Genomic DNA, 26,621 nt, shown 5'->3' with positions numbered 1-26,621 from the left:
ATCACAAAGTTTGTAAGAGAAATAAATTCTGTTTTCTAGTTTATATCAGTTCATAAAACTTCATAAAAAATTGGATAGGAAAAAACTAGCATTTTATTCCCCCAACTCCAGAATTACAAAACTGAATGAGAGGACAATTCTATAGCTTTTCCCTGTACCTTCTAGGGAAGAAGGCTGCCACCAAAGATGAGAAACTCTGCCCAGGCAATTGTGGCCTCCAAGCAGTCTCTATATTTTCAGGAATTACACCTGATCCTCCAAATATCCACTTTGCTGGAAATGTAAGCTATTGCAGAAGGAAAAGGGAGAGATAATTTTTGTCCTGTCTGTTTATTTTAGGATTTAGACCACTAAACGTATTTAGATTTAAATTGGGAAAAGAAGGAAGAGGAAACAGGACCCCAGGAAGGGTAGTTTGTCATAACAATATTTTATATGAACAAGTTCTATGTATTAAAGTCTGCACTGGCAACTTGGAATTTATTTCTTGTTGCATTTAATCTCACTGCAGAGCATCAACCTGGGACTTATAATATCTCCTCCCTCAATTAGATAGTAAATATGCTGGAGAAGCAACAAAGGCTCAATTAGGTTCCAACTTGCCTTCTATACCATGTTTTTCAGGATAAAAGTTTGATGCAGTCCTCTCCATAATGTTGGTCTTTATAAGTTTTCATATGCAAATATTTCAGACAATAAATTAGAACAAAAGAAAAAAATCACAACCATATTAAAAGAATATTGGCAATAACTAGTGAAGCTTGGAATCTATTTGCCCAGTTTAAATATCTTGCCCTAGCCTAGTCTGTTTGGTATAAATACATCAGCAAATTAGGAATCCCTTTTCAAGTGGTTTCCCTGTATTATCATGATATTCCCCTTTCCAGCAATAGGAACATAAAGCAGAGATCCCTGTATATGCCTTTATAACTTGTCCATTACCTCTGCCCATCACTAAAGGAAAGCTGTTATGTTTAAGACAAAAGTTTTACCAGCCATACAGTGTAAGTTTTCCATCAAAGGGCTTGCCAACCTAATACTTTTTAGATCTTTTGGACTATGCTTCCCACAATCCCTTTGTTGTGATTCAGCATTAGCCTGTGGTTCCGGCAGCTGAGTCGGATGATTCTGAAGAGGAGGAGGAGGGGTTTGCAGAGCCTTTGGTGTCAGAGGAAGGTTCTGATGCACTGCAGGACTCTCAGCCTGGCCCCTTCCGTCTTGTTCTTCATCAGACTCAGCCGTGTGAGCACGAGGGATTGGAAGAAGACGATCCACAGCTGGCTTTGTTCAGGGACGCTAGGAGCAGGAGGCAATCTAGCAGAGCAGAACAGAGGAAGGCAATGAGGCAACTTGGGAGAAGCAATGAGAAGCCACACCTTGGGACTGCTGATAAAAGGGGAAGGTGTGGGAGGTGCTGGTTGCTGAAGGCAACCATTTGAAGATCTTCTGCTAGAGTCCTGGTCTGTTATTCTTGTTTAACTCTTGTTTGAACTTTTGGTTTAACTCTTGAACTTTTCGTTTAACTTTTGTTTGAACTTTTTGTAAATAAATTTGGTTGGTTTTTTTCCAGCCTGTTGACTATAAAAAGGGGTTGTCCCTGACATTCAAACAGGGCCGGTTGTAGGCTGGAACCGAACACCCTTCTTATCTGTCATACTATACTATGGCTAGGATTCATGATAACTGAAGCTGCAAACATGGAGGGACTACATTGCCTACTCAACTTGCTTTTCATAGGTAGGTGTATTTTACCTTTTTTATGTTGTTTCCCAGAGGAGGGATTTAATCTCTGAACATTTTGCTTCACCTAAAATCTGCTTAATAAAGAAATTAGATGTTATGCCATTTTTCTAAATAATAATAATAAATCATACATTTATTTCAGAAAATGTTATTTTTTTCTTTCATGCTACTGAACTTGTTATTGGCCAAAGACCAATTTGGAACATACAGTGAGCAGATGACATATCTCTTTAATATCTAAGCATCATCTTTGAATTCAAAGGAAATGGAGAATATTGCCTATTTAGTGACTGTTAAATATCTGTCTGCACCTTAATATATTATAAAGTCTACATTCTTAAAAGATAGATTAGAAAAACAGTAGATTAATAGTGGTATCTCAGGAGTTTAATGTATAAAAGGGATTCCCTAATATCACTAAAGAGAAACAATGTTGAATTGAATTGGAAAATATCTTGCCAAGTTCTGTTACCAAATACAAACAGATACGTACAGCAGCTTCCCTCTCCACATAGCAATATATTGATGATTAAGTCAGTAGATGCATCTTAAGATAGTTAAATAGCAAAACTTACTACAGGTGTCTGTGTGTAACGAGACGTAACTAGTGTTTTTAAAGCTACCCATTTCTCTAAACAGTTTAAAGTATGCTTACATGAAATTTAGCATCAACAATATACTGTAATATAGGGCAAATATACGTGTCCCAGGATAACGTTGCAGGATCCAATCTCGGCCAGTCACTGGGACCAGAGGTTTACTCTTGTGAGTTTTTGGACTATTGCTGGAGCCCATCCTCAGGGAATTTCTCTCTAGCAGAGTGTGTGAGAGAAGATCTGCTAGAGAGAAGATTGCCTGAGGATGGGCTCCAGCACGAGTCCAAAAACTCACAAGAGTAAACCTCTGGTCCCAATGACTGACCCAGATTACATCTTGCAATATGGTATCAATCCACTATAGTCAAGATTTGCCTCAGTGAAAAGTGGGTGTTAATGATTATGATGTTATCCATTCAGTCATATCCAACCTGGCAATTCTATGGGCCAGGTCTCTCCACATTTTCCAATTTTGCACTGCTTCTTAAGTGAGAGGCAGTTTTGTGACTTTGCTTTCCAGTGACATATCTAGTATTATGTGCTCCAGAACCTGCTTGTTAATCACTTCTGCTGTGCAAGGAATACATAGGAGCCTTCACCAGCACCACAGCTCAAACAAGTCAATTTTCTTCCTGTCTTGTTTTTTTAAGGTCTAAAATTCACAACCATAGGTAGCTATGGGGAACACAATAGAGAGGACTATCGTACATTTGATTACCAGGCTGATGTCCTTGCTTTTCCATATTCAGCTCATTTTCATCATTGTGCAACCCAGTGCAGTCTGACATTTTATTTCTGGGCTGCGTTCACCACTTTGAGTGATTTGTGATCCTAGGAAAGTGATTTTTTCCACACATTCTATCTCTTCACTGTCGATTTTTACTTCATGTTTCTATTCCTTGCGGTGGTCATGAGCTTAGTCTATTTGATGTTCAGAAAGAACCCAAAATCCTCACTTTCTTTGGCTTTCTTCATTGTTGTTGTTGTTGATTTGATTTTGATTTTATTTTATTAAATTTATATGCTGCCCTTCTCCTTGAGGACTCAGGGCGGCTCACAACAGTAAAAATTAAAAAACATAGAGTAAAAAATTTAAAAGAGAATTAAACAATAAATGCAAAATTACGAGACAATTTAACCCAGTAAAAAGCCTAATTAAAAAACGTAGTCAGTCCAGGCCCGCTTGTTGGAACAACCAGGTCTTCAGGTCACGGAGGAAGGACCGAAGGTCAAGGGCCATCCGCAGCTCCGGAGGCAACTCATTCCAGAGGGTCAGCGCGCCCACAGATAAGGCTCTCCCCCTGGGGGTCGCCAGCCGGCATTACCTGGCCGACGGCACCCTGAGGAGGCTGACTCTGTGGGAGCGAACCAGGCGATGGGAGGTTGACAATGGCAGCAGGTGGTCTCGCAAGTACCCCGGGCCTAAGCCATGTAGGGCTTTAAAGGTTACTACCAGCACCTTGAATCGCACTTGGAGGGTAACCGGAAGCCGATGCAGCTCGCGCAGGAGTGGTGTAAAATGGGAGTACCGAGATACTCCCATAAGCACTCACGCGGCTGCATTGGTTCTTCCTCCAAACTTTAGCCTAATTTTTGATTCTTCAAGATCTAGCTTCCTTATGATCATTTTGGCATATCCGTAGGTTGATTAAGAAAGGGGAAGGAATGCAACCTTATCTCACTTTTTTCTCTATCTTAAACCAATCAGTGTCTCCATATGGTGTTCATGGCTTCCTGATTTCTGAACAGTGATTGCACTAACCTTACCAGATGTGCAGTACCCACAGCTCTTTTTAGGGCTCTCTATAGTGTCTCATGATCAACACAATGGAAGACTTTCTTGTAATTGATGAAGCACAGGTAAATGATCTTTTGATATTCATGATATTTTTCCATGATCAAGTGCAGATTTGCAACATGGTTGCAGGTGCCACAACCCCTTTGGAAGCTGGTTTAGACATTTGTAATTCCGTTGCAATAGTGCTAGACGTTGTTATATAATTTCAATCTTGCTGATGTGAGGGATGAGAGCAATTGTTCGAATAACTGAAGCAAACTTTAGAGTTACCCTTTTTCAGAGTGGAATGAACACTGAGCATTTCCAATCCTGTGGCCACGTGTTGGTTTTCTAAATTTTCTGGCACAGGTGTCCCTTTTGTGTATTAAATTTAGTTTTTGGATCAGGGTTAGGGTCAAGGGCTGGCATTAAAAGATTACATATTCAGGTTGACATGGACATAAGGGAGAATGTTCTTCCAAAGGGCAGGGGCTAATACTGAAAAGGCCAATCAAAATGATAACGCTTTATAATATGGGACTAAAAAGTTTCATTTAGCATTTGAATAAGTATTGATGTGATATTTATATTGCTTGTAGTTATTTTATAAGAGCTAAAGTGCGATAGACCTAATAGTTTATTGTTGTTAGCATATGGTAGTTTATGATTGTTTTATATTTTTATACCTTGTATTTAGCTCTGGGAAGTCGGGGAGGGGGGAAGGGGAGGGGGGAGGGTTTGGTTGGGTTGGGAAGGGGGGATGGGGGTGGGGGGGTTGTTTTGTTAAAGAAAAAATGTTTTGAAAAACTTTTCAATAAAAAAAAATGATAACGCTTTAAAAATGGAGCCTGGAACATTCTGACCTTGCCAAATCTGACAAGATGGGCAGAGAAAGGGAATCTCATGGGTATCTTGGTCCTGAGCCTGGGTCATACTGGTTGATACTAGCACCATTAATTGCATCTAGATGCCAATTGTTAGTCAGTGCAGATTATGCAACTGACGTGTTGCCTGAATAAAATGGGGTATGCTCATAGCTATTCACTCTCCTGAATCTTCTATCAGCTTTAATTGAAGGGTTCCTTGATTCAGATGACAAAATTGGTACATCAAATGAACCTGTACAAAGGCTCTCCTAGCTAGAAGTGCAACTTGCTCAATGATTAAGAGCTAGGAGTTTGTGGAGAGTCTAGGACAGGGGTGTCAAACTGCCGGCCCGCAAGCCAGATGCGTCATTGGAAAACCATGGCCACCCCATTGCTGACAATGGCGAAAAAGCTCCGATACGTTGCATGACATTGCGAGTTTGACATGTCTGGTCTAGGAGGGCCCCCAAATTACACACTAGTCCCAACTATGGAGTGCAACGCCATTGAGAAAGAACTTTTGGAGAATTCCCGGAAACAGGAAGTCCCTAAATGCGTATATTTGATCTTGCTATGGTTGATTCTGAGCCTGATCCTTCCATTCCAGACTGTAATATTTTCAAGTTAGTTGTGTTTGCTCACCTCTTGCTTTAAGCCAAAAGGTATCGGTAAAAAAAATGGTAACAAGAAGGAGCAGTTATAACATTAGATACAGCTTGTTCACTGGTTCTCTACATAATAAGTGATCTGATGGCTAAAAACTTTAAAAAAAACAGGAGCACAGTGAATAACACTGGGTTCCCTCTGACAGTGTCTTGACTAAGCTCCCAATAACATTCACAAAGAATGAAATTCCATCTGCTTCCATCTGCATGGAATAACATATGACCACAGCACATGGCAGCACCAAGCCAATTTTGGTAGATCTCAAATAAGTTCAGATTGATCAGGCTTATTTACTATTTAGGTAGGAGACAACTAGGAAATCCTAGGACTGTATGACAAACTAGGAACTTGAGAAAACATCCTCGAAAGAAAAAAAAATGCAAACTACTTTGTACTTTTTTTAAGAAAACAACATGAAGGTGTTGATTCAGGTACCAAGAACCAAAGTCAAATGGAGGGACGCTTCATTTTGAATATTTGTATGGTCTTCTTAAATATAATTACATGAATAAAAATATTCTGAATATTTGCTGTGATGTGTCAAGCTCTAAATCACTTGGAATCAAATGAATTTCATTTTTTCCAACTAATACTGTAATTTAATATTTGGGGTAAATGTTTCTGATAAAAATCTTTAAAATGTAAGATTATTTTTATTCATAAGTTGACTTTTTCAGATACAGGAACAGAGTCATTATAAAATAAACAGCTGATTCAAATTTAAGAATGGTAATATTATCTTTTGATACTGCTCGCTTTGCTCTTTGGAAATATTTTTTCAGCATGTGAGCAGATACTCTCTATGGAATAATAAGCAAACTAGTTCATCATTGGCAGAAACAAAATACAGCCAACCAATTTATGACAGACACAGCTTTAACATCTGACAGCTAGATTCATTATTGGTTTAACAGCCAATCATTAGTTTTGACGACACATGTCTAATGAAGGTTGGAATATAAAAAGCCCTCTTGGAACATACAAGATTCAGTGTTGAAGTGTCTCAGATTGCATTTGCCTTCAGTGGTTCACAGAGTACTGAAAGATTTTAAAAAATAACCAAAGGAAGGAAAAGGAGAAAGAGAAAAGAAGGAAAAAGAACTGTTTTGAAAGTGTGGTTATACACAAACTAAAAATGTATCTGTGTATTTATCTTTTCATGTTAATCATACCTGTGGAACTTAATGAAAGTAATCAGGCAAATGAGAATACAGAAAAAGGTGGACTATGCAACGCATGTACATGGAGGCAAAATACAAAATCTTCAAGAATAGAAGCTATAAAAATTCAGATCCTCAGTAAACTGCGTCTAGAACAAGCACCTAACATTAGCCGGGAAATTATAAGGCAACTTTTACCTAGAGCTCCACCACTGCAAGACCTGATTGATCAGTATGATATCCAGAGAGATGACAGTAGTGATGACTCTTTAGAAGATGATGATTATCATGCTACAACTGAAACTATTATTACAATGCCTACAGACTGTAAGTAATTTCTGTTAATATTTCCTTTACTAACAAACACTTTTGTCTTTGTGCTGAGAAGCCACATTTCAGATTTCTCAAACAAACTGCTTTCTAAAGCACATACTGCAGAGAACTATTTTTAAAATAGAAAGATATTTTCTTATAAAAACTATTCTACAATAAACATGTTTGCTGTAACGTGTTTATAAAGCTGACAAGAACGAGAAATACGCAGGAAAGACATATACTGAAACATTCTGAAGAGCCAGGTTTTAAAAACATTTTTCTGAAAAGTGGAAAATAAAATACATTCATAGAAATGACATGGTAAAACAGGTATCATAGCTCATATATCAGATGTTAATGTTTTTATTATATGGATATATAAGTTAAAGTTTGAAACCTATTTATGTAAAAATCATTTTTTTTTCAATTCTATAGGTTTTTATTTTTATTTTTTGGTGCTTTCGATTTAGTTTTTGACTTCTGGTAACTGCCTGGACTAGTCCCTGGACTAGTTTTTGGGCAATATTTTTTTGGAAGTGATTTGCCCTTGCCTGCTTCTTAGGGCTGGGAAAGAGTGACTGGCCCAAAGTCACCTAACTGGCTTTTTACATCAGGTCAGACTAGAACTCATGGGCTCCCAGTTGCTAGTGTGGTGTTTTAGCCATTACACCAAACTGGCTTTTCATACAGTTTGTTTACACTAGTAAAAGTTATATTTACCTTTACAGATTTGTTCTTTTACTATATGTTTTTTAATTATTCTAATTTCTTTTGCATTTGCATAATATCAGCCAGTCAGGAATAACATAGCAAATACTATGACATCATACATCCAGACAACCAATTAAATTTCACTTCCGAGTGATTACAATTCATTACCAAGATAAAAATCCACAAGGTTTTCACCTTGAATCCTTGCCCCAGTTGTAATTATATCCAAAACACTGGAATGCACATTCAGATAAATTGTCCTAATGAAGCCTTTTCCCTCGAATCAGTGAAATGATTGGAAAATCAATTAAACGGTATACAAAAAGTTCACAACAATCTGTTATATATTTCTTTTTTCTAACTCATGGGCCTGTCAACAGATATCAATGAACACAAATATATAGTTTTAACAGCCACATATGAAACTCACTCCTTAACTGGCAACAATGCTATATTTAATGTTTATGAATAAACATTAGTTGTGTTAAGAAGAAATGAAGTTATTTATTGAATGAGCATTTCTTTGTTATCGCCTAAGTGCTGAGCATCTGCCACAGGTCCTATCAAGTATCTTTGCTGAATTTATATTATAGTATCTTATGTTCTTCATTAGCTAAAGTTGGACATGGCAGCTGTCTTCAGAATAACACTTAAGGCAATGATGAAATATTGTAAAATGAAAACTTAGGCCCAGATGACACAGATTTGCTACCAGCAGACTGAAGTGATATACTATACTGAGATTTCATTTGATATAATACCAAGAATAGCATCTATTTTATCTAACTGCGATAATCTAAATATAATTAAGAGTGTAACTATTAAGAAGGAAATAAATTGCTTTTGTTACAAAATCTCTGCAAATTATTTCAAAAATTATTTATCTCTGTTGCCTGGAGAACCTTCTGGAAAAAACTTTTTTCTATTTATTTGAATTTTCATTTATGATGAAAATGAATTTCATTCATTTAATTGAATTTTCATTATGTTAATTGTGTAAATGTGGTGGAGTTTATCTTCAAGAATATAATTCAATGGATCTAACTTCCAGGATTACAAAATTGATTTAAACACTGTTGTTAAACCACAACAAGACATTCAGGTGTGCTCTTCAATGATCTCCAGACCAGTCCCAAATCTCACCTCTATTATTATTATTATTATTATTATTATTATTATTATTATTATTATTATTATTATTATTATTAATTTAATTTGTATACCGCCCTTCTCCCGAAGGACTCAGGGCGGTGAACAGGGCAATACATAATAAAAAACAGGATACAAAAATTTAAAAGTAATTAAACAACAATGCCCATAAATAAATTAGTACACATTAAAAAGTTAAAACCGATTTATAAAACCCAACCCCATCCCATCAGGCCAGGCCAGCTTGTTCAAAAAGGAAGGTTTTGAGATCGCGCCAGAAGGAGCGAAGGTCGGGGGCCGTCCGGAGCTCAACCGGCAAGCGCTTCCATAGGTCTGGCGCGCCCACAGAGAATGCTCTCCCCCTGGGGGCCACCAATCGACATTCTTTGATCGGAGGCACCCTGAGGAGGCCCTCTCTGTGGGAGCGCACTGGACGGAGGGAAGTTGACGCCGGCCACAGGTGTTGCCGTAGGTAATCCGGACCCATGCCATGTAGGGCTTTGTAAGTCATCACTAATACCTTGAACCTCACCCGGAGGGCAACCGGCAGCCAATGCAGCTCACGGAGCAAAGGTGTAACATGGGAGTATCGGGAAACCCCCAGCACAACTCGCGTGGCTGCATTCTGCACCAGTTGAAGTCTCCGAGTGGACTTCAAGGGCAGCCCCATGTAGAGAGCATTACAGTAGTCTAGACGAGAAGTCACGAGCAATTGGGAGCCATGCATAAAAAAGAGACAAAGAATAAGTACAATTTTAGTATTCTTACTTCTGTTGAGAATAGCAACTTGGTTACAAGCACATATACATGCCTTCTAGTATGGTTTTGTGTACACTGATGTGATGTGATTGTATTAATATAATCCATATCACACCAAGGAACATATAAAAAAGACATCTTGCAGGCATGTATATGTATTCTTAGGTAAGTTGTTTTTCTCAGTTCATTATATGCTAACATTAGTTTCCTGATCTCTGTAATGTAATTTCAGAATTGATAAGTCAGATTAAACAAATAATTTTAAATAAAATAAGTTATTTTATCTGAAATAATAACGTAAGTGTTATTACCAGTGCTTTTTTTGTAAAAGAAAAAGGTGCCGAAACTCACACATGTCATACAACCCACCTTGCCTACCCTACAAGGTTCCATCCAAAAAAGGTGCCTGAACTCCGTTCTGAGCGTTCTATGAGAAAAAAAAGCCCTGGTTATTACTGCACAAGCAAAATCAATCTGAATTCTCTTCTAGCTTCTTTGCAATCTTGTATTAAATATTAAGGTTAAAAAAATATTCAGTTAAGATCGCAGGTGCTCAGCCTTTATCAGTCTGAGAATATAATGCAATGCATTCAACATCTCTTGCTATTTTGTTTGAAGGTTTCTCAAAGAGTGACTTGTACAGCTGGTCAGTTACTTTAAGTAATAAACTCACAAAGAATCCCAGGGAATATTTAGAATCCATTTTCTTCTTAAGTAACTTTTCACAAGAACACTGCACATTCCAAACATGAAATGCCAGGCTGAAAGATAAATTTTAAAAAAAATCTATGCAGATGCTGTTGCCATGAACATTTTAATTTACTTTGCAGCTTTTGAATTAAAAATTTCCATTAGTTTTCTTAAGATTAAATGAATTTGTCCCAGTTTTTTTATTTCTTAAGACTTAATAAAGTTAGAATATTTTAATTTTATATTTCAAAGTTCTGCATTTTTCTACTACAGGTAGTCCTCAGGTTATGACCACAATTGAGCCCCACATATATGTTGCTAAGTGAAATATTTGTAAAATGAGTTTTTCCCCTTTTTGCGAACTTTCTTACAACAGTTGTTAAGTGAATCATTCCAGCTGTTAAGTTAATAACACGGTCATTAAGTGAATCTGGCTTCCCCATTGGCTTTGCTTGTACAGAAGGTTGCAAAAGCTGATCCAATGACCCCAGGATACTGCAACCATCCTAAATATGAACCAGTTGCCAAGCATCTGAATTTTGATTGTGTGACCATGGGGATGCTGAAATGGTCATGTGAAAAATGGTCATAAGTCAGTTTTTTCAGTGCCATTGTAACTTTGAACAGTCACTAAATGAACTATATGTGTTTCCATAGCGTCATTTCTAAAATAATTATTGTATGTTATGAGTACTGTGAGCTAATTTAGAAACTTTGGTTAATTTAATTTTTATTCTTACTAGATAAACAGATTATAGAATGCATGCTGAAGTCCAGTGCAATTCCTGTGGCAAGGATGGAGTACACAGAGATATTGAGAATCCATAGTTCTTAGAAGTCCAGTCCAACATGGTCCATGATGAGAGATGTAGAAGTTGCAAATGCAGGGAGTTGAATTTGTGCACTTGAAGGCACAGGTTCCCTCTTTCTGCAGTGGTAAACACGATGCATTTTTTTCACTGTTAATTTTTATTCAGTGTGATCATTTTTGTAGAAAAAAAATCACTTTTTTTTGCCACCACCATGGCAACAGGCTTGTGCCTATGTAATAAACAGTTTGATGCAATGGTTCCACATAGAAATTACACATGGAGATTGACCATAAAAATTAACCTCATATCAAGAGCATGTGGGAAGGAGGTAGCAAAATCATACCATGTTTTCCCCAAAATAAGATCCGGTCTTATTTTTTGTTTGCCTCCAAAAGAGGCACCAAGTCTTATTTTCTGGTGTGTATGTGTCTTTTCCACTCTACTTGCAGTGGCGGTAGCAACAGCCCCACCCAGTTGGCCCACTTCTGAGGCCGAAGAAGCAGCTTCATTCTGTAGCTGAGATTGAATCCATAGCTCGGTTCTCGGCTGCACAAGCCTTCAGGAAAGGCCTCCTGACTGCAAAATGCAGGCCTGAGTTCTATTCTCAGCAGCAGAATGAAGCTGCTCCTTCGGCCGCAGAAGAAGTGGGCCAGCGAGGCAAGTGTCGATCCATGGGAGGCCTGGCTGCAATGGTAAGCTCCAAGCCACCCACCCCTGCCCTAGGTTGATTTTTAGGCGTGCACGTCACCCCAAAACTAGGGCTTATTTTTTGGGTAGAGCTTATATTAAGCCCACCCCCAAAAATCAAGCTAGGGCATATTTTCGGGGAAGGTCTTACTTTCAGGGAAACATGGTCATATAGGAAGAAATGGTTTGGTCTAATATGTACCAAGGTATAATATGGGGCATGGGGATGATCTTTGAAATGGCATACTTTATGGATCATCCCCACAGTTCAGAGTGATTCTCCTTGCTATTGTACTGCTAATCTACAATCATAAAAATCATTCTGAAAATATTTTATGAAGATTATATATATTATAGATATATAATGATTATATTTTTAAAAAAATCATGTGCAAGCAAGTTTTTTTTTCTTATTCATTTACTTATAGCTGATCTTCCTATACCTGTGGAAGGAAAACCCAAATGTTGCTTCTTTAAATTTAGTTCTAAAATACAGTATAACAGAGTAGTTAAAGCCCAGTTGTGGATATACTTAAGACAAGTCCAGAAGCCTACAACAGTATTTGTGCAGATCCTGAGACTCATCAGACCTATGAAAGATGGTACAACTTCGACTGCAATTCGATCCTTGAAACTTGACATGAACCCAGGGACTGGTATTTGGCAGAGTATTGACGTGAAGACTGTTTTGCAAAATTGGCTTAAACAACCTGAATCCAACTTGGGCATTGAAATCAAAGCTTTGAATGAAAAGGGAAGAGATATTGCAGTAACATATCCAGGACCAGGAGAAGAAGGCTTGGTAAGTTCTTCTTTAAAGTCCTCAGCATGTTTGTCATTAGTGTCAGTTAATGAGCAAAAAAGCTCAGAGCTTTTTAAAGATAGTGATTATAACCATATATACTTGGCATTACACTTCCTGGGATTTATCTCTACATCATTTTGTTTAGGACTGTAATAGGAAAACACTGGCAAATTAATGGAGTAAAATTAAATATGATCCTTATTAATTTTCTGTCAATGAAGCTAATAATATTTATTACCGCTAGGTCAGCTTGTATAGGTCAGCATATTCAATTTGTTAATATTCAAAATTAGTTTATCTAGAGCAAAATGTATAGCCTTAAAATCATGGTTCCAAGAGTGAACAATAAGATACTTAGGAAAAACCCTAGAAAACTTTCAGCAACAAATAGCCTTCTTATGCTGTTTTTCTTTGAAGCATGTCAAAGTGTTCGAAGATCTGACATCTCATTTGATATAACATTGGTGAGGAAAGAATATAATTTAGTTAACAAATGGAGAAATTCAGTGGAGTGCTCATTTGCTCATCGGTTTCTTATGTAACTATTCTATTCATTTTGCAATAGTTACAACATCAGTGACTAAAGACAGTAACTACCAAAATTGTAAATCCATAACATTATATTTCAATAAGTATAATTCCATTTTCCATTTCTAATAGATACTGTTTAATTTTTCTGTTTCAACCAGCTACTACACTTTTTATTAAATTGAATACAGTAAACATGATTAAATAGAGCTATTTTAAAATAAGTATAGCCTGCTAACCCCCTTCATGGATTACTGCCTTGTCGTGGCGAAGGGGCTTGCGTAATTCAATGAAGCTATGAGCTATGCCGTGCAGGGCCACCCAAGACGGACAGGTCATAGCAGAGAGTTCTGACAAAACGTGATCCACTGGAGAAGGAAATGGCAACCCACTCCAGTATCTTTGCCATGAAAACCCTATGGACAGTACCAAAAGGCAAAACGATATGACGCTGGAAGATGAGCCCCTCAGGTCGGAAGGCGTCCAATATGCTACTGGGGAAGAGCAGAGGGCTAGTACTAGTAGCGCCAGAAAGAATGAAGCGACTGGGCCAAAGCTGAAAGGACGCTCAGCTGTGGATGTGTCTGGTGGTGAAAGGAAAGTCCGATGCTGTAAAGATTTTTTCTCCATAGGAACCTGGAATGTAAGATCCATGAATCAAGGAAAACTGGACGTGGTCAAACAAGAGATGACAAGACTGAACATTGACATCTTAGGTATCAGCGAACTAAAATGGACAGGAATGGGTGAATTTAATTCAGATGACCATCAGGTATACTACTGTGGGCAAGAATCCTTCAGAAGAAATGGAGTAGCCTTCATAGTCAATAAAAGAGTAGGAAAAGCAATACTGGGATACAATCCTCAAAATGACAGAATGATCTCAGTTCGAATCCAAGGGAAACCATTCAATATCACAGTAGTCCAAGTCTATGCCCCAACCACCAGTGCTGAAGAGGATGAAATTGACCAGTTCTATGAAGCACTACAGCACCTTATAGAACTAACACCAAAAAATGATGTTCTTATCATCATGGGGGATTGGAATGCTAAAGTAGGAAGCCAAAAGATAACTGGAATAACAGGCAAGTTTGGCCTTGGAGTGCAAAATAAAGCAGGGCACAGGCTGATAGAATTCTGTCAAGAGAATACGATGGTCATAGCAAACACTCTTTTCCAACAACCCAAGAGACGGCTCTACACATGGACATCACCAGATGGTCAACACAGAAATCAGATTGACTATATGCTCTGCAGCCAAAGATGGAGAAGCTCTATACAGTCAGTAAAAACAAGACCAGGAGCTGACTGTGGCTCAGACCATGAGCTTCTCCTTGCAAAGTTTAGGCTTAAACTGAAGAAAGTAGGGAAAAGCACTAGGCCAGTCAGGTATGAATTAAATCATATCCCTGTTGAATATACAGTAGAGGTGACAAATAGATTTAAGGAATTAGATCTGATAGACAGAGTGCCTGAAGAACTATGGACAGAGGTTCGTGACATTGTACAACAGGTAGCAACCAAAACCATCCCAAAGAAAAAGAAATGCAAGAAAGCAAAATGGCTGTCTGAGGAAGCTTTGCAAATAGCTGAGGAAAGGAGGGAAGCGAAAGGCAAGGGAGAAAAAGAAAGATACACCCAATTGAATGCAGAATTCCAGAGAATAGCTAGAAGAGATAAGAATGCCTTCTTAAATGAACAGTGCAAAGAAATAGAAGAAAACAATAGAATAGGGAGGACCAGAGATCTTTTCAAGAAAATTGGAGAAATGAAGGGAACGTTTAATGCAAAAATGGGCATGATAAAGGACCAAAATGGCAGGGACCTAACAGAGGCAGAAGAGATTAAGAAGAGGTGGCAAAATTACACAGAAGAACTATACAAGAATGAGCTTAACGTCCCTGATAATCACAATGAGGTGGTCACTGACCTCGAGCCAGACATCCTAGAATGTGAAGTGAAGTGGGCCTTAGAAAAGCTGAGCAACAACAAAGCTAGTGGAGGTGACAGTATTCCAGCTGAGCTATTCAAAATCTTAAAAGACAATGCAGTAAAAGTGCTACACTCAATTTGCCAGCAAATTTGGAAAACTCAACAGTGGCCACAGGATTGGAAAAGATCAGTTTACATTCCAATTCCTAAGAAAGGCAGTGCCAAAGAATGTTCAAACTATCGCACCATTGCACTCATTTCTCATGCTAGTAAAGTCATGCTTAAAATCCTACAAGCTAGACTTCAGCAGTATGTGGATCGAGAACTACCAGAAGTGCAGGCAGGATTTCGAAGAGGCAGAGGAACTAGAGATCAAATTGCCAACATACGCTGGATCATGGAGAAAGCTAGGGAGTTCCAGAAAAACATCTACTTCTGCTTCATTGACTATGCTAAAGCCTTTGATTGTGTGGATCATAACAAACTGTGGCAAGTTCTTAAAGAGATGGGAGTACCAGACCATCTTATTGGTCTCTTGAGAAACCTATATGCGGGTCAAGAAGCAACAGTGAGAACTGGACACGGAACCACTGATTGGTTCAAAATTGGGAAAGGAGTCCGGCAAGGCTGTATACTGTCGCCCTGCCTATTTAACTTATATGCAGAGCACATCATGAGAAAGGCAGGGCTAGATGAATCAAAAGTTGGAATTAAGATTGCCGGAAGAAATATCAACAACCTAAGATACGCAGATGATACCACTCTAATGGCAGAAAGTGAAGAAGAACTAAAGAGCCTCTTGTTGCAGGTGAAGAAGGAGAGTGCAAAACTTGGGTTGAAACTTAACATTAAGAAAACCAAGATCATGGCATCTGGCCCTCTCAATTCCTGGCAAATAGATGGGGAAGAAATGGAGGTAGTGACAGATTTTATTTTCCTGGGCTCCAAGATCACTGCAGATGGGGACTGTAGCCAAGAAATTAAAAGACGCTTGCTCCTGGGGAGGAAAGCCATGGCAAATCTAGACAGCACACTAAAAAGCAGAGACATCACCCTGTCAACAAAAGTGCGTATAGTCAAGGCTATGGTCTTTCCAGTTGCAATGTATGGTAGTGAAAGTTGGACCATAAGAAAGGCTGAGCGCCAAAGAATTGAGGCCTTTGAACTGTGGTGCTGGAGAAGACTCCTGCGAGTCCCTTGGACTGCAAGGCGATCAAACCGGTCAGTCCTAGAGGAGATCAATCCTGACTGCTCTTTAGAAGGCCAGATCCTGAAGCTAAAACTCAAGTACTTTGGCCACCTAATGAGAAGGAAGGACTCCCTGGAGAAGAGCCTAATGCTGGGGAAGATCGAGGGCAATAGAAGAAGGGGACGACAGAGAATGAGGTGGCTGGATGATGTCACTGAAGCAGTAGGCGTGAGCTTAAATGGACTCCAGAAGATGGTAGAGGACAGGAAGGCCTGGAGGAATGTTGTCCATAGGGTCGCGATGGGTCGGACACGACTTCGCAGCTAACAACAACAACAACAGCCTGCTAACAATAAATTGCTGGAAAAATTGCTACAGTCTTAATGGGTTCAGGATTTTTATAAATATTTAAATGTGGGAAAATTAAGCTTCTAAGTAGTTTTAGAGAACATGAAATAACTTTAATAGTAAATATAACAGTGTACATGGACATAGAATCATGCATGACACCAAACTGACAGGAGTAGCCAACACCCCAGAAGACAAACTCAGGATCCAAAAAGATCTAGACAACTTGAACAATGGGCCCTATCCAACAAAATGAGTTTAACTGTGGAGAAAAGCAAAGTTTTACATTTAGGCTGGATAAATGAACAGTTCAAGAACAGATTGGGTGAGACCTGGCTTAAAAGCAGCAACTGTGAGAGGGACCTTGGAGTCTTAGTGGACGATCACTTGACTATGAGCCAGCAGTGTGCAACAGCTGCCAAAAAAAACTAATACAATCCTGAGTTGTATAAACAGAGGCATAGAAAAAAGATCTCTCAAAGAATTAGTACTGCTTTATAAAACGCTAGTAAGACCACACATGGAATACTGCAGCCAATTTTGGTCACAATATCACAAAAAAGATGTTGATATATAAAGTGTGTATGTGTGTGTGTGTAAATCTAATTCAGAACTGCTATTTGTTATTTGAAGAATAAATCATAATATAAAGTATATAAACATACTGTACATTGTCTCTCTGTGATAAATTTGGGAAACTTTATGGATATTCAGAACACAGAAAAATACAGATTTTAAAATCAAGTAATCAAAAGTCTTAATCTATTTTCCCCCCCTTTGCTACTCATTTTATTCTCTCATATATGATTGACAACAGGAAAATAGTTGTAACTAAATGCTCCCCTGCCAAAAACCCTGACAATTGCTAAGAGAATATTTAAATTATGCTCATACATCAATAGACTGTTCTTTGTGGGATGAGTTATCTTTCAGTATAGTTCCTCATTCACCCCTTATTCTGTTTCAGAGAAATAAGGAGTCTTTTGGAACAGATTGGAACGCATGGGAAATTGTGAAAACAAAGAAAAATCTTGTTTTTCTATTAAAACAATGGTTATTCTTTTTATTCTTTGAACAACGTGAAAATACATTTGGTTTTCTAAAATCGATTACCATGTACTAGAGGGTGCTGCTGCTCAAGAAACTCAAGGCTAGAAGCATTGTGCAGTTCCTGGATAACATTCAGTGGATTAGAGATGTTTGTTACAGTTCAAAATTTAAAATTATATACAAAAATAAAGTTTATAGAAATATTACTAGAATCACTTGCAAGGGATTATTATTTTGCAGTCAAAATTGTACATTCAAAAAGGTAACAGTATTTAAATGCCAAATAATAGGTAGAAAAAATGTATCCTGTATGAAATGTTGAGTAATATATCTTTTCCCAATATACTATTCATTTTCTTTTATTTATAGAATCCTTTTTTAGAGGTCAAGATTACAGACACGCCAAAAAGATCACGCAGAGATTTTGGGCTTGATTGTGACGAACACTCAACAGAATCTCGATGTTGTCGTTACCCATTGACAGTGGATTTTGAAGCTTTTGGATGGGACTGGATTATTGCACCCAAAAGATATAAGGCAAACTACTGCTCTGGAGAATGTGAATTTGTATTTTTACAAAAATATCCACATACTCATCTGGTACATCAAGCAAATCCAAGAGGTTCAGCAGGCCCTTGCTGCACACCTACTAAGATGTCCCCAATAAATATGTTATATTTCAATGGAAAAGAACAAATAATATATGGGAAAATACCAGCTATGGTAGTAGATCGTTGTGGCTGCTCATGAATTTTGCATTAAGTTTGCTGCTTCATAAAATATGGAATTTACCAATATATGTATATATTTCCTTTCAGCAATTTTGGAAACTGTGAATTTTTAAACAATAGGCCTACCTCTCATAGGTTATATTTTAGGCTATTGTAAGGATTTCCTAACAGGCAAAGTACAATATATGAACTGAAAGACATTTTTTTTATGCAAGTGGTGTTTTTTTAATCAGTGAATATGATAAGCTACAATCAACCCCTCAAGACTTTGTGATTTACTTGCTATGAAAAGAGCTATCTTTTCATTTATGCATATACCATAATCATATATTAACTTCAACAAATAGAAATAGATAAAATAACTCCTCCTTGTATTCCAGAGAATTAAAAGGAGTTTACTAATATAGTACATAGTCTTAACAATTTATTTTACTGTTGTATTTACACCAGAGGATATTCTGGCAAAACACAGAACGATGAGTGCCACTGAATTATAATCAAACACTTGAACTGATTTTATAGTATAAAAACAGATAAGATGAAATTCCAGAGAGCAGACAAATCCACAAATTATGATAACTTCATTGTCTTTTCATTCCTTTTATAATTACTATTTTAATTATTTTCTGGCAATGGTGCTATCACAGTAGATTCAATATGCACTCCTAACTATTTGCTGCAAGAACCCAAAATAAGATTACCACAATGTAGCTAAACTGAATACTGTAGTAGAACTGTACACACCAACAGGATTTCAGGCATTAATGTTCATGAAACATAAAGCATAATAAATAGAATTCTCAATTATAGTTTATTAATTATTCACAAAGCATGGAAATTTTAATTAAAGTTTGTGTGTGCTTATGTGTGGTCCTTATTGTAGCAAATATCTACTGACGATTACAAAAGCAAAAGCAAAATTGGTTCTTTATTATAAAATTATTATAAATATACTGCAACATTGTTTGCCTAGTGACATGCAATTGATAAAATTAATAAGCACAATACTGTAAAATGAAATGTTGATATTATAAGTTTTGTTGTTATATACACACACAAAGTACTATATTGTAAATAAATTTTTATTTTTTATTTACTCTGAGTATATGATGTGCCACATGGGTTTGTCTTTTTCTACCACATAAAGTTGTACTTAGATTACTGGTATGTTAAATTCTTTTATTCTTTTGCAATAAGAAAGCACAGATATGCATGTTAAATCTTCCATGCTACTTATGACTTCACTCAAATATTCTTATTTTTTTAATATATACCCTACTTCATTCAAGGTTAACAAGAAAGTTGATTAGAAAAATTAATGGAACACAGTAATTGTTGATATGGAACATCAGCAAAGTAATGCATAAAACAAGTATACATATATATATTGGTGATTTACATTAGTGTGACATACAATAAAGACATAAGAGACTTTACATGGTCTGTTTAAGGATGCCCTTGCAGATATAGGAATAATGTTTTATATTTTACACTAAAACATTATGAGAAAAATGAAACTAAATCCCAGTAGGGACTTCCATAAAATTTGATCTGCATGAAGGGTTTTTTTTTCAAAGTAAAGGACTATTGTGATGGGTGAAGCTAAACTCTTGCATAAAATCTTGAAAAAGCATTTTCAGAACACTTACTATTCCTCTTCACTTGATATGTTTTAAATCTAATTGTACAAATAATGACCTCTATATTGATCAAATTAAAGCAAAATCAACTTTTTCGTAGTCTGTAATATTGCTCACAATGTAAAACTGATGGCATTTTTTCAAGTGCTAAAATCGTATATAATATGTTATTAGATTTATTTTATACAGTATGTAATAAACATATGTAATACACATTATTGTATATTTTGCTCAACAGAATTTACATACTGTATTTCTTGTCAGGAATATTATTTTAAATATCAACTATTATTGGAATGCAATCAATAACCATGTAATTTCTGTTAATTTTTTTAAAAAAATTTATAGTATGAAAATTCCAGTTATTATATTGGTTTTCAACTTAACATTTTATTTGCATGAGACTGCAGCAAACTTTATATTAGTCACTAATAGTTTTCCTCTTCCCACTCAATTTATATTATTGTAACTTTGTAAAGTTTAACTTTTTTTATTTCAGTGATATTTAAACTTTTTTTTCCTGATTGCATATAGTGGCCAATCAAGTTATGCTTGTTTAAGATCTAAAGTCTCATGAAGATAATGAAGGCAAAGTCAGGCTGCTGATTTTACCTTCTGGCAGCTATATTTGGGCTTAATGAAATATTACTGTGTTACTATATTCACATTTACAGTGCATAGCTATTTGGGTATCAGAGGCAAGAGTAGGAACAGGTTAATTAATAAGCTCTTCTGTTATGTGGAAGACTTTTTAGCATGGAAGATAACCGCTAGCAGTTTCTTAATATGCTAATATACTGACACACATACTGTAGATTCACTAAATAATCTAAGTCCTGGCTTCAGTGGTAATTTAATACTGCAATAAACAATAGTTGTGGAAATAAATCCTTACTGTACTCTAAATAAATAGATTTATTTACTTTAAAATTTACTTACTCTAAATAAATAGATTTATTTACTTTAAAATTTGTAAATACCAAATCACATATATCTCTTCTAATGCTAAGCTTATTTAATATTATACAAATTGTATTATACAAACTTTATTCTTTGTGTGGGAGAAATTTTATTGAAAGTACTAGTAATAATTCATGCATGCTCATGCCATACAGCATATAACAAAATTCTACATTGATGCCAGATTTTCTTAGCAGATCTCCCTGCAGCTCAGGAGCCTTAGCCTTTCTATGGCCAATGTGAACTTGAGTAAGCTCTCCCAATGACAGTTTGCAATCACTCACCAACTATTTCACATATTTATTTTACACGGAGTTCAGAACATAGTATGCAAATATTTGTCTTACTGATGAGCCTGAAAACTCGTGATGAAGTAATGGAATTTCTAGAACAGTTCATTAGAGTACTTGATCTTCTAAGAAAGAGGAGCTCACAGACTATGCCAGGAATCATCACCTCAGTTTTGCTATTTAACATTTCATTTGTCATACAGTTCTGCAGTCTTGATTTTAATCAGTCTGCAGAACGTATTATAAAATGGAAAAAGATTTACCTTACTTTCATCTTACAACTCATGGTTGATTATATGGCACTTTTTAAATTCGAAATTTCTTTATTGTACAGAAAATGTGATATTATTTATTTTATTAAATTAATAAAATTTATATAGCTGCTCATCTCACTGGGAGTGTCCCTGAGTGGCATGCAACAATCACATAAAACAACAAATATATAAAAACATTCATTAAAATTTTTAAAAAAATACATGAACCACAAAGCACAAAGAGTGACTATATCGAGTTCAATAATGGGACCATCATAGAATGCCTCTAGTTCTCTGGAACTCCCATGCCAGATGACATAATCAGGTCTTCAAGAACTTGCGGAACATTAACAAAGATGGACTGACCTGATTTTGGGGGTGGTGGTGAGAAGGTTATACAGTATGTGGTAGGCCACACAGCAGAGAAGACCCCTAGCAGATGGTACCAACAATATTCTTACTCTGTCAAAATTAATGGGACAAGCTGTGGTCCTTCGGATAGCCCAGTGTCATGCCAGAAATGGGTGCAATTTACACACAACCCAAAGTTGTACAAAGGTCCTCCTAGCTATGACTGCCACATGCTCTTTGAGCAAGAGTCATGAATCTAGAAGGATCCCCAGATTGCACACTGGGTTTGTTTGGGGAGTGCAACTCCATCCAACACCAAAGAAGGCAAAGTCCTGTAATCAGTAGGCTCCAAAACCTAAAGTCACTCGGTCTTCAGCCAGGATTCCCCATCCAGACCCTCACAATAATGGCATGGCTTAATTTGCCAGGGGAAGAGATATATAATTGGACATCATCAGTGGAGGATGGACCATGCAGCCGACTGGCAGAAACAACCTCCAGGTCCCTCTGAAACCCTCTGGCTTCATCAGTTGCCAGTCATGCAGGAAATATGACCAGTGCAGCCATGTGCAAACACAGTCCATTCTCCAGCTCCATACAGCTGAAAAGCTGAGAAAAGCCCCCTCTCCCCCCAAAAAGAAGAAAATCTAGAAGTCTAGTCCAAATCCAGATTCCAAGGTACAGTCCAGGTAAGTGCCCATAAGACATTCATATTAATATTGATCCAATCATGCCATTAAAGCGACAATTGAGTGGCTCCTGTTCTCCATCATCATACCAGACAATACATGACACTCTCCTTTCTATAATCTACCCTGCCTAATAATCAAAACCATAAATAATAAAGCTCATTTTTTTCTGTTTTACACAAAAAGTCCATAAGGGATTTCCAGTTAACAATAAATATAAATACTATCTTTTCTCTGATGAATGAAGTCAATTTAGCCATTTCAGCTAGTTCCATCATCTTTACCAACCATTCCTCTATTGTGGATAATCCTGAATCTTTCCATTTTTGTGCATGCAATAATCTTGGTGCACTTATCATACACAAAAACAAAGTTCCATGACATTTTTCCAACTGTCCATTGATTTGAAAAGAAAAATATCTGGTCTCAATTGTGCATTAATCTTTAAAATTCTCTGAATTAATATATATATTTAAATCCAATTTCTTTAGCATTTTTACACATCCACTAAGCATGATCAAATGTCCCTTCTTGTTCACATTTCCAACATAGATTTGAAGTGCCTTTTATAGATTTTACAGTAGACAATTTGACTGGTGACATGTACCAATAGTTCATCATTTTATAAGAATTCCCCTTAAGATGAGAACATAGTATAAATTTCACTTCTTTCAACCACATTTTCCCATTGTTCCATCTGAAATATATTTTAGCCCCATTATTCTTCCATTTGTTCTTCTGCTTCAAATTCAATAAAATTCAAATTTCAAAGCAATTGCATTTTAGCAATTGCATGTTCATCATTTTAATAGTTGTTCATTGTTTTCACAAAGTTCTGTTTCAAACTCAGTTTTACATTGTCAAAACTATAAATACCTTTGTCTATTTTAAATCTTTCTAATAACTGTAGCTAAGAAAACCATTGACAATAATATTCCTCTGCCACCATTTCTCTTAATTTTACATTCTCCTTGACAAAAATCTCACGATTTGCCTTTGTCTTGTCTATTAAATGCTTTGCGGGGGAGAACCACAAAGGTGTTTTCTGGTATAACCTGGATTTACAGTTTATTTATTCCATATTTTCAGTATGAAATGTCTAACATAATGGTTTTTAAAATCCACATTATCCTTGACTTTTTCTACCAGTAATACTCATGCCACCCATGTCAGCTCATGTTCTTCTAATTCCCAAGAACAGCACCATTCTTCCATCGAAACCAAATGGTAAAAAATAATCCATATTACTGAACTGTAACTGACTCTGTGATTTGTATTCTGAGTTATATAGATGAAAGCAATGCATCACACACACAGTCACACAAACATTTGTTTTCATTACATTGCTATTTAGTAGGACTTAATAGAACTATTCCAAACAATCTCAGTTGGGAGTAAAAGGCTATTACATGGATGTCTGGGACTAAGATAGCTAAAATGTTTGTTCAGACATAATGCTATTGACATATGGTATCACTACATAGCCTAATATGTAGTATCTATAGCTTGTATAAATTACAAGTTATTGCCAAAATGTCATATTCCATTGCTTTAGACATATGCTACAATGTACTGGAACTATATCATATTTTAATAACTGTTTCTCTTCTGCTGTAAAGTGCACAAAGCAGAGTACACTTTTTATTTAATTTAAAGCACTTGTATTAATGCCAAAACAGCTTTCCATAATCTACATCAGGGGTGTTAAAATGCCAGCCCACGGGCCAGATGCGCCATGCCAAAACTGCGCCCACCCCACCTCCGGCAATGGGGGAAAAGTCATGATACGTTGCAAGTTTGACACCCCTGATCTACATCCAACCCCTGGTATTTTTGATGTCATCCTTTGCAAAGATAGCTTATACAAAGTCAGTATCCTCTACATTCTCATACAGTTTCCTACACATGAAGCATTAGTTTGCTACACATGAAGTGTTAGGTTGTGCTTCAATTCCTTGATATTATTGCCCATAGTTAATAAGTGAATAAATATTGTCCATAATACTGGTAGTTACATAAATATTACAACCTTAAACTGGATCCAAAGTGTTTATGCATAAAAAAAAATCTCTGCAATGTAGGGAATCCAAAAATTCTGGTGATTTACCTTTGTGAAGTGATGCAAAAGATATGCAATATATCAAGTCCATTGGAATGCAATGTAATTTTAATCTTAAAATTGAAACTTAATTCAGTTGATTTTATTAAATCAAGAAATGAATGAATTTGCCCCTGCTTGGATTTCTGGTTGTGTCATTTTAGTTGATACTAATAAAGTACTTTTGGAAAATGTCAATTATACAAAAAAAAAAACCTTCTGAGAACTAATAAAAACTGTACCTTTCTCAGCCAGTTAGCCTGTTTGTCCTTTTCATGTATATGCTAAAACAAATTAAGATACAGAATTGTTACAATGTATTTATATGTAATTGTTCTCATTCAGAGGGTATGCACAACTTCGTTTGCAGCCTTCTTATGAAAATAGAAAGTAGGGCTATATGATAAAAGTGCTTTGCATTTTGGATTATTTAAATGGCAGAATTGATTGAAAGTTTAATAATCAAGTTGCCTTATTTATCTTTTATTACATGGACGAGTGGTTTCATTTCCAGGGCTTTCATTGCTCTCGCAGTTCAAAATTGTGGTATACCATCAAAGATCCGGGAAAAAAATATTTCAAATCATTTGTGGGGTGGATCAGGAATAGCTTATTATGAATATAGGAAATAATATCAGATCAAAGCTGCTCACCTTGTCTACTAGGAACTAGTGTCTGATGAAGTGACTGTTGATCTTACTTATTTCAAAAGTAAAATCTCATAAGGCAGCCCGCCCAAATAGAACACCCATCAAGCTTCTCAAATGAAACTTAGACTGATGGCCTATTTATTATAATAGTTCAGATTCAAATGCCTCAGGCTGGATTTGAGGTGTATAACAAGGGAAATATGGAAGGCACTGTCAATTATTCCCCAAGTAGCTTGCTTTCAGTACTGGGAAAACTATATTGCAAATAGTTAAATAGATAGCCATGAGCTGAGGTGGCACAATGGTTAGAATGCAGTATTTCAGGCTAATTCACTGCCAGGAGTTCAATCCTGAGTGGCTGAAGGTTGATTCAGCTTTCCATCTTCTGAGGTTGGTAAAATGAGGTCCCAGGTTGTTGGGCGCAATATATGTCAACTTCCCTCCGTCCAGTGCGCTCCCACAGAGAGGGCCTCCTCAGGGTGCCTCCGATCAAGGAATGTTGATTGGTGGCCCCTAGGGGGAGGGCGTTCTCTGTGGGCGCACCAGACCTGTGGAACCGCTTGCCGGTCGAGCTTCGGATGGCCCCCGACCTTCGCTCCTTCCGGCGGGATCTAAAAACTTATTTATTTGAGCAATCCGGCCTGGTTTGATGGGTTAGGGGTTGGGGTTTTAACATGGTTTTTTAATTACTGTATATATCGGACATAATATTTAATTGTTTTTTAATTTCTGTACTTCGTTTTTAATATTTATTGCCCTGTAAACCGCCCTGAGTCCTTCGGGAGAAGGGCGGTATAAAAATTTAATAAATAAATAAATAAAACAAATACTCAGAGAGGGCTGTAAAGCACTATGGAGCAGTATTAGTCTAAATGCTACAGTATTGCTGTTGAATGAAAAATTAACCTTCTACCTTGAAGAACACTGTTTAACAAATCTTTAGGTTATTTTTAGAAAGGATAAATCAACAATAGTCTACTTGTCTGGAAAATATTCTGCTTTCCTTTTTTAATGAATTTTTATTCAAAAAACGTGATTCTGATTCTGTTAACAGGCCCATACTTTGGGTTAAACTGGAGAATTTGGCTCCTAGCAGGAGTCTTACATTTTTAATGTTTTGGCATTATATCAAGATAGTATAATGCAGGTTAGATGCAACATAAAAACGTACTTAC

At 36.7% G+C, this 26,621-nt stretch overlaps 2 protein-coding genes across 5 annotated transcripts in view; one reads left to right on the top strand and one right to left on the bottom strand.

The window, feature by feature from the left end:
• Nucleotides 1-1,087: 1,087 nt before the first annotated feature.
• The window catches only part of PMS1 (PMS1 homolog 1, mismatch repair system component), a 114,995-nt gene continuing 89,461 nt past the window's right edge, over nt 1,088-26,621 (bottom strand). For 3 of the 4 annotated variants that reach the window (XM_083350500.1, XM_083350501.1, XM_083350507.1), the window contains one exon: nt 1,277-1,314. The gene's annotated coding sequence lies outside the window, so the exon portion shown is untranslated. Of the gene's footprint in view, nt 1,315-26,621 lie in introns of all 4 variants that reach the window. The other variant, XM_083350502.1, reaches the window with a different exon arrangement.
• On the top strand, nt 6,707-18,756 carry MSTN (myostatin). Its single transcript, XM_083359552.1, has 3 exons — nt 6,707-7,135; nt 12,360-12,733; nt 18,153-18,756. The coding sequence occupies exons 1-3, from the start codon at nt 6,784-6,786 to the stop codon at nt 18,531-18,533; spliced, it is 1,107 nt and encodes a 368-aa protein (XP_083215678.1). The 5' UTR covers nt 6,707-6,783; the 3' UTR covers nt 18,534-18,756.

Source organism: Vipera ursinii (assembly GCF_947247035.1).
Source record: "Vipera ursinii genome assembly, chromosome: 1".
Lineage (NCBI taxonomy): Eukaryota > Metazoa > Chordata > Lepidosauria > Squamata > Viperidae > Vipera > Vipera ursinii.
This window is presented reverse-complemented; position numbering and strand designations above follow the sequence as displayed.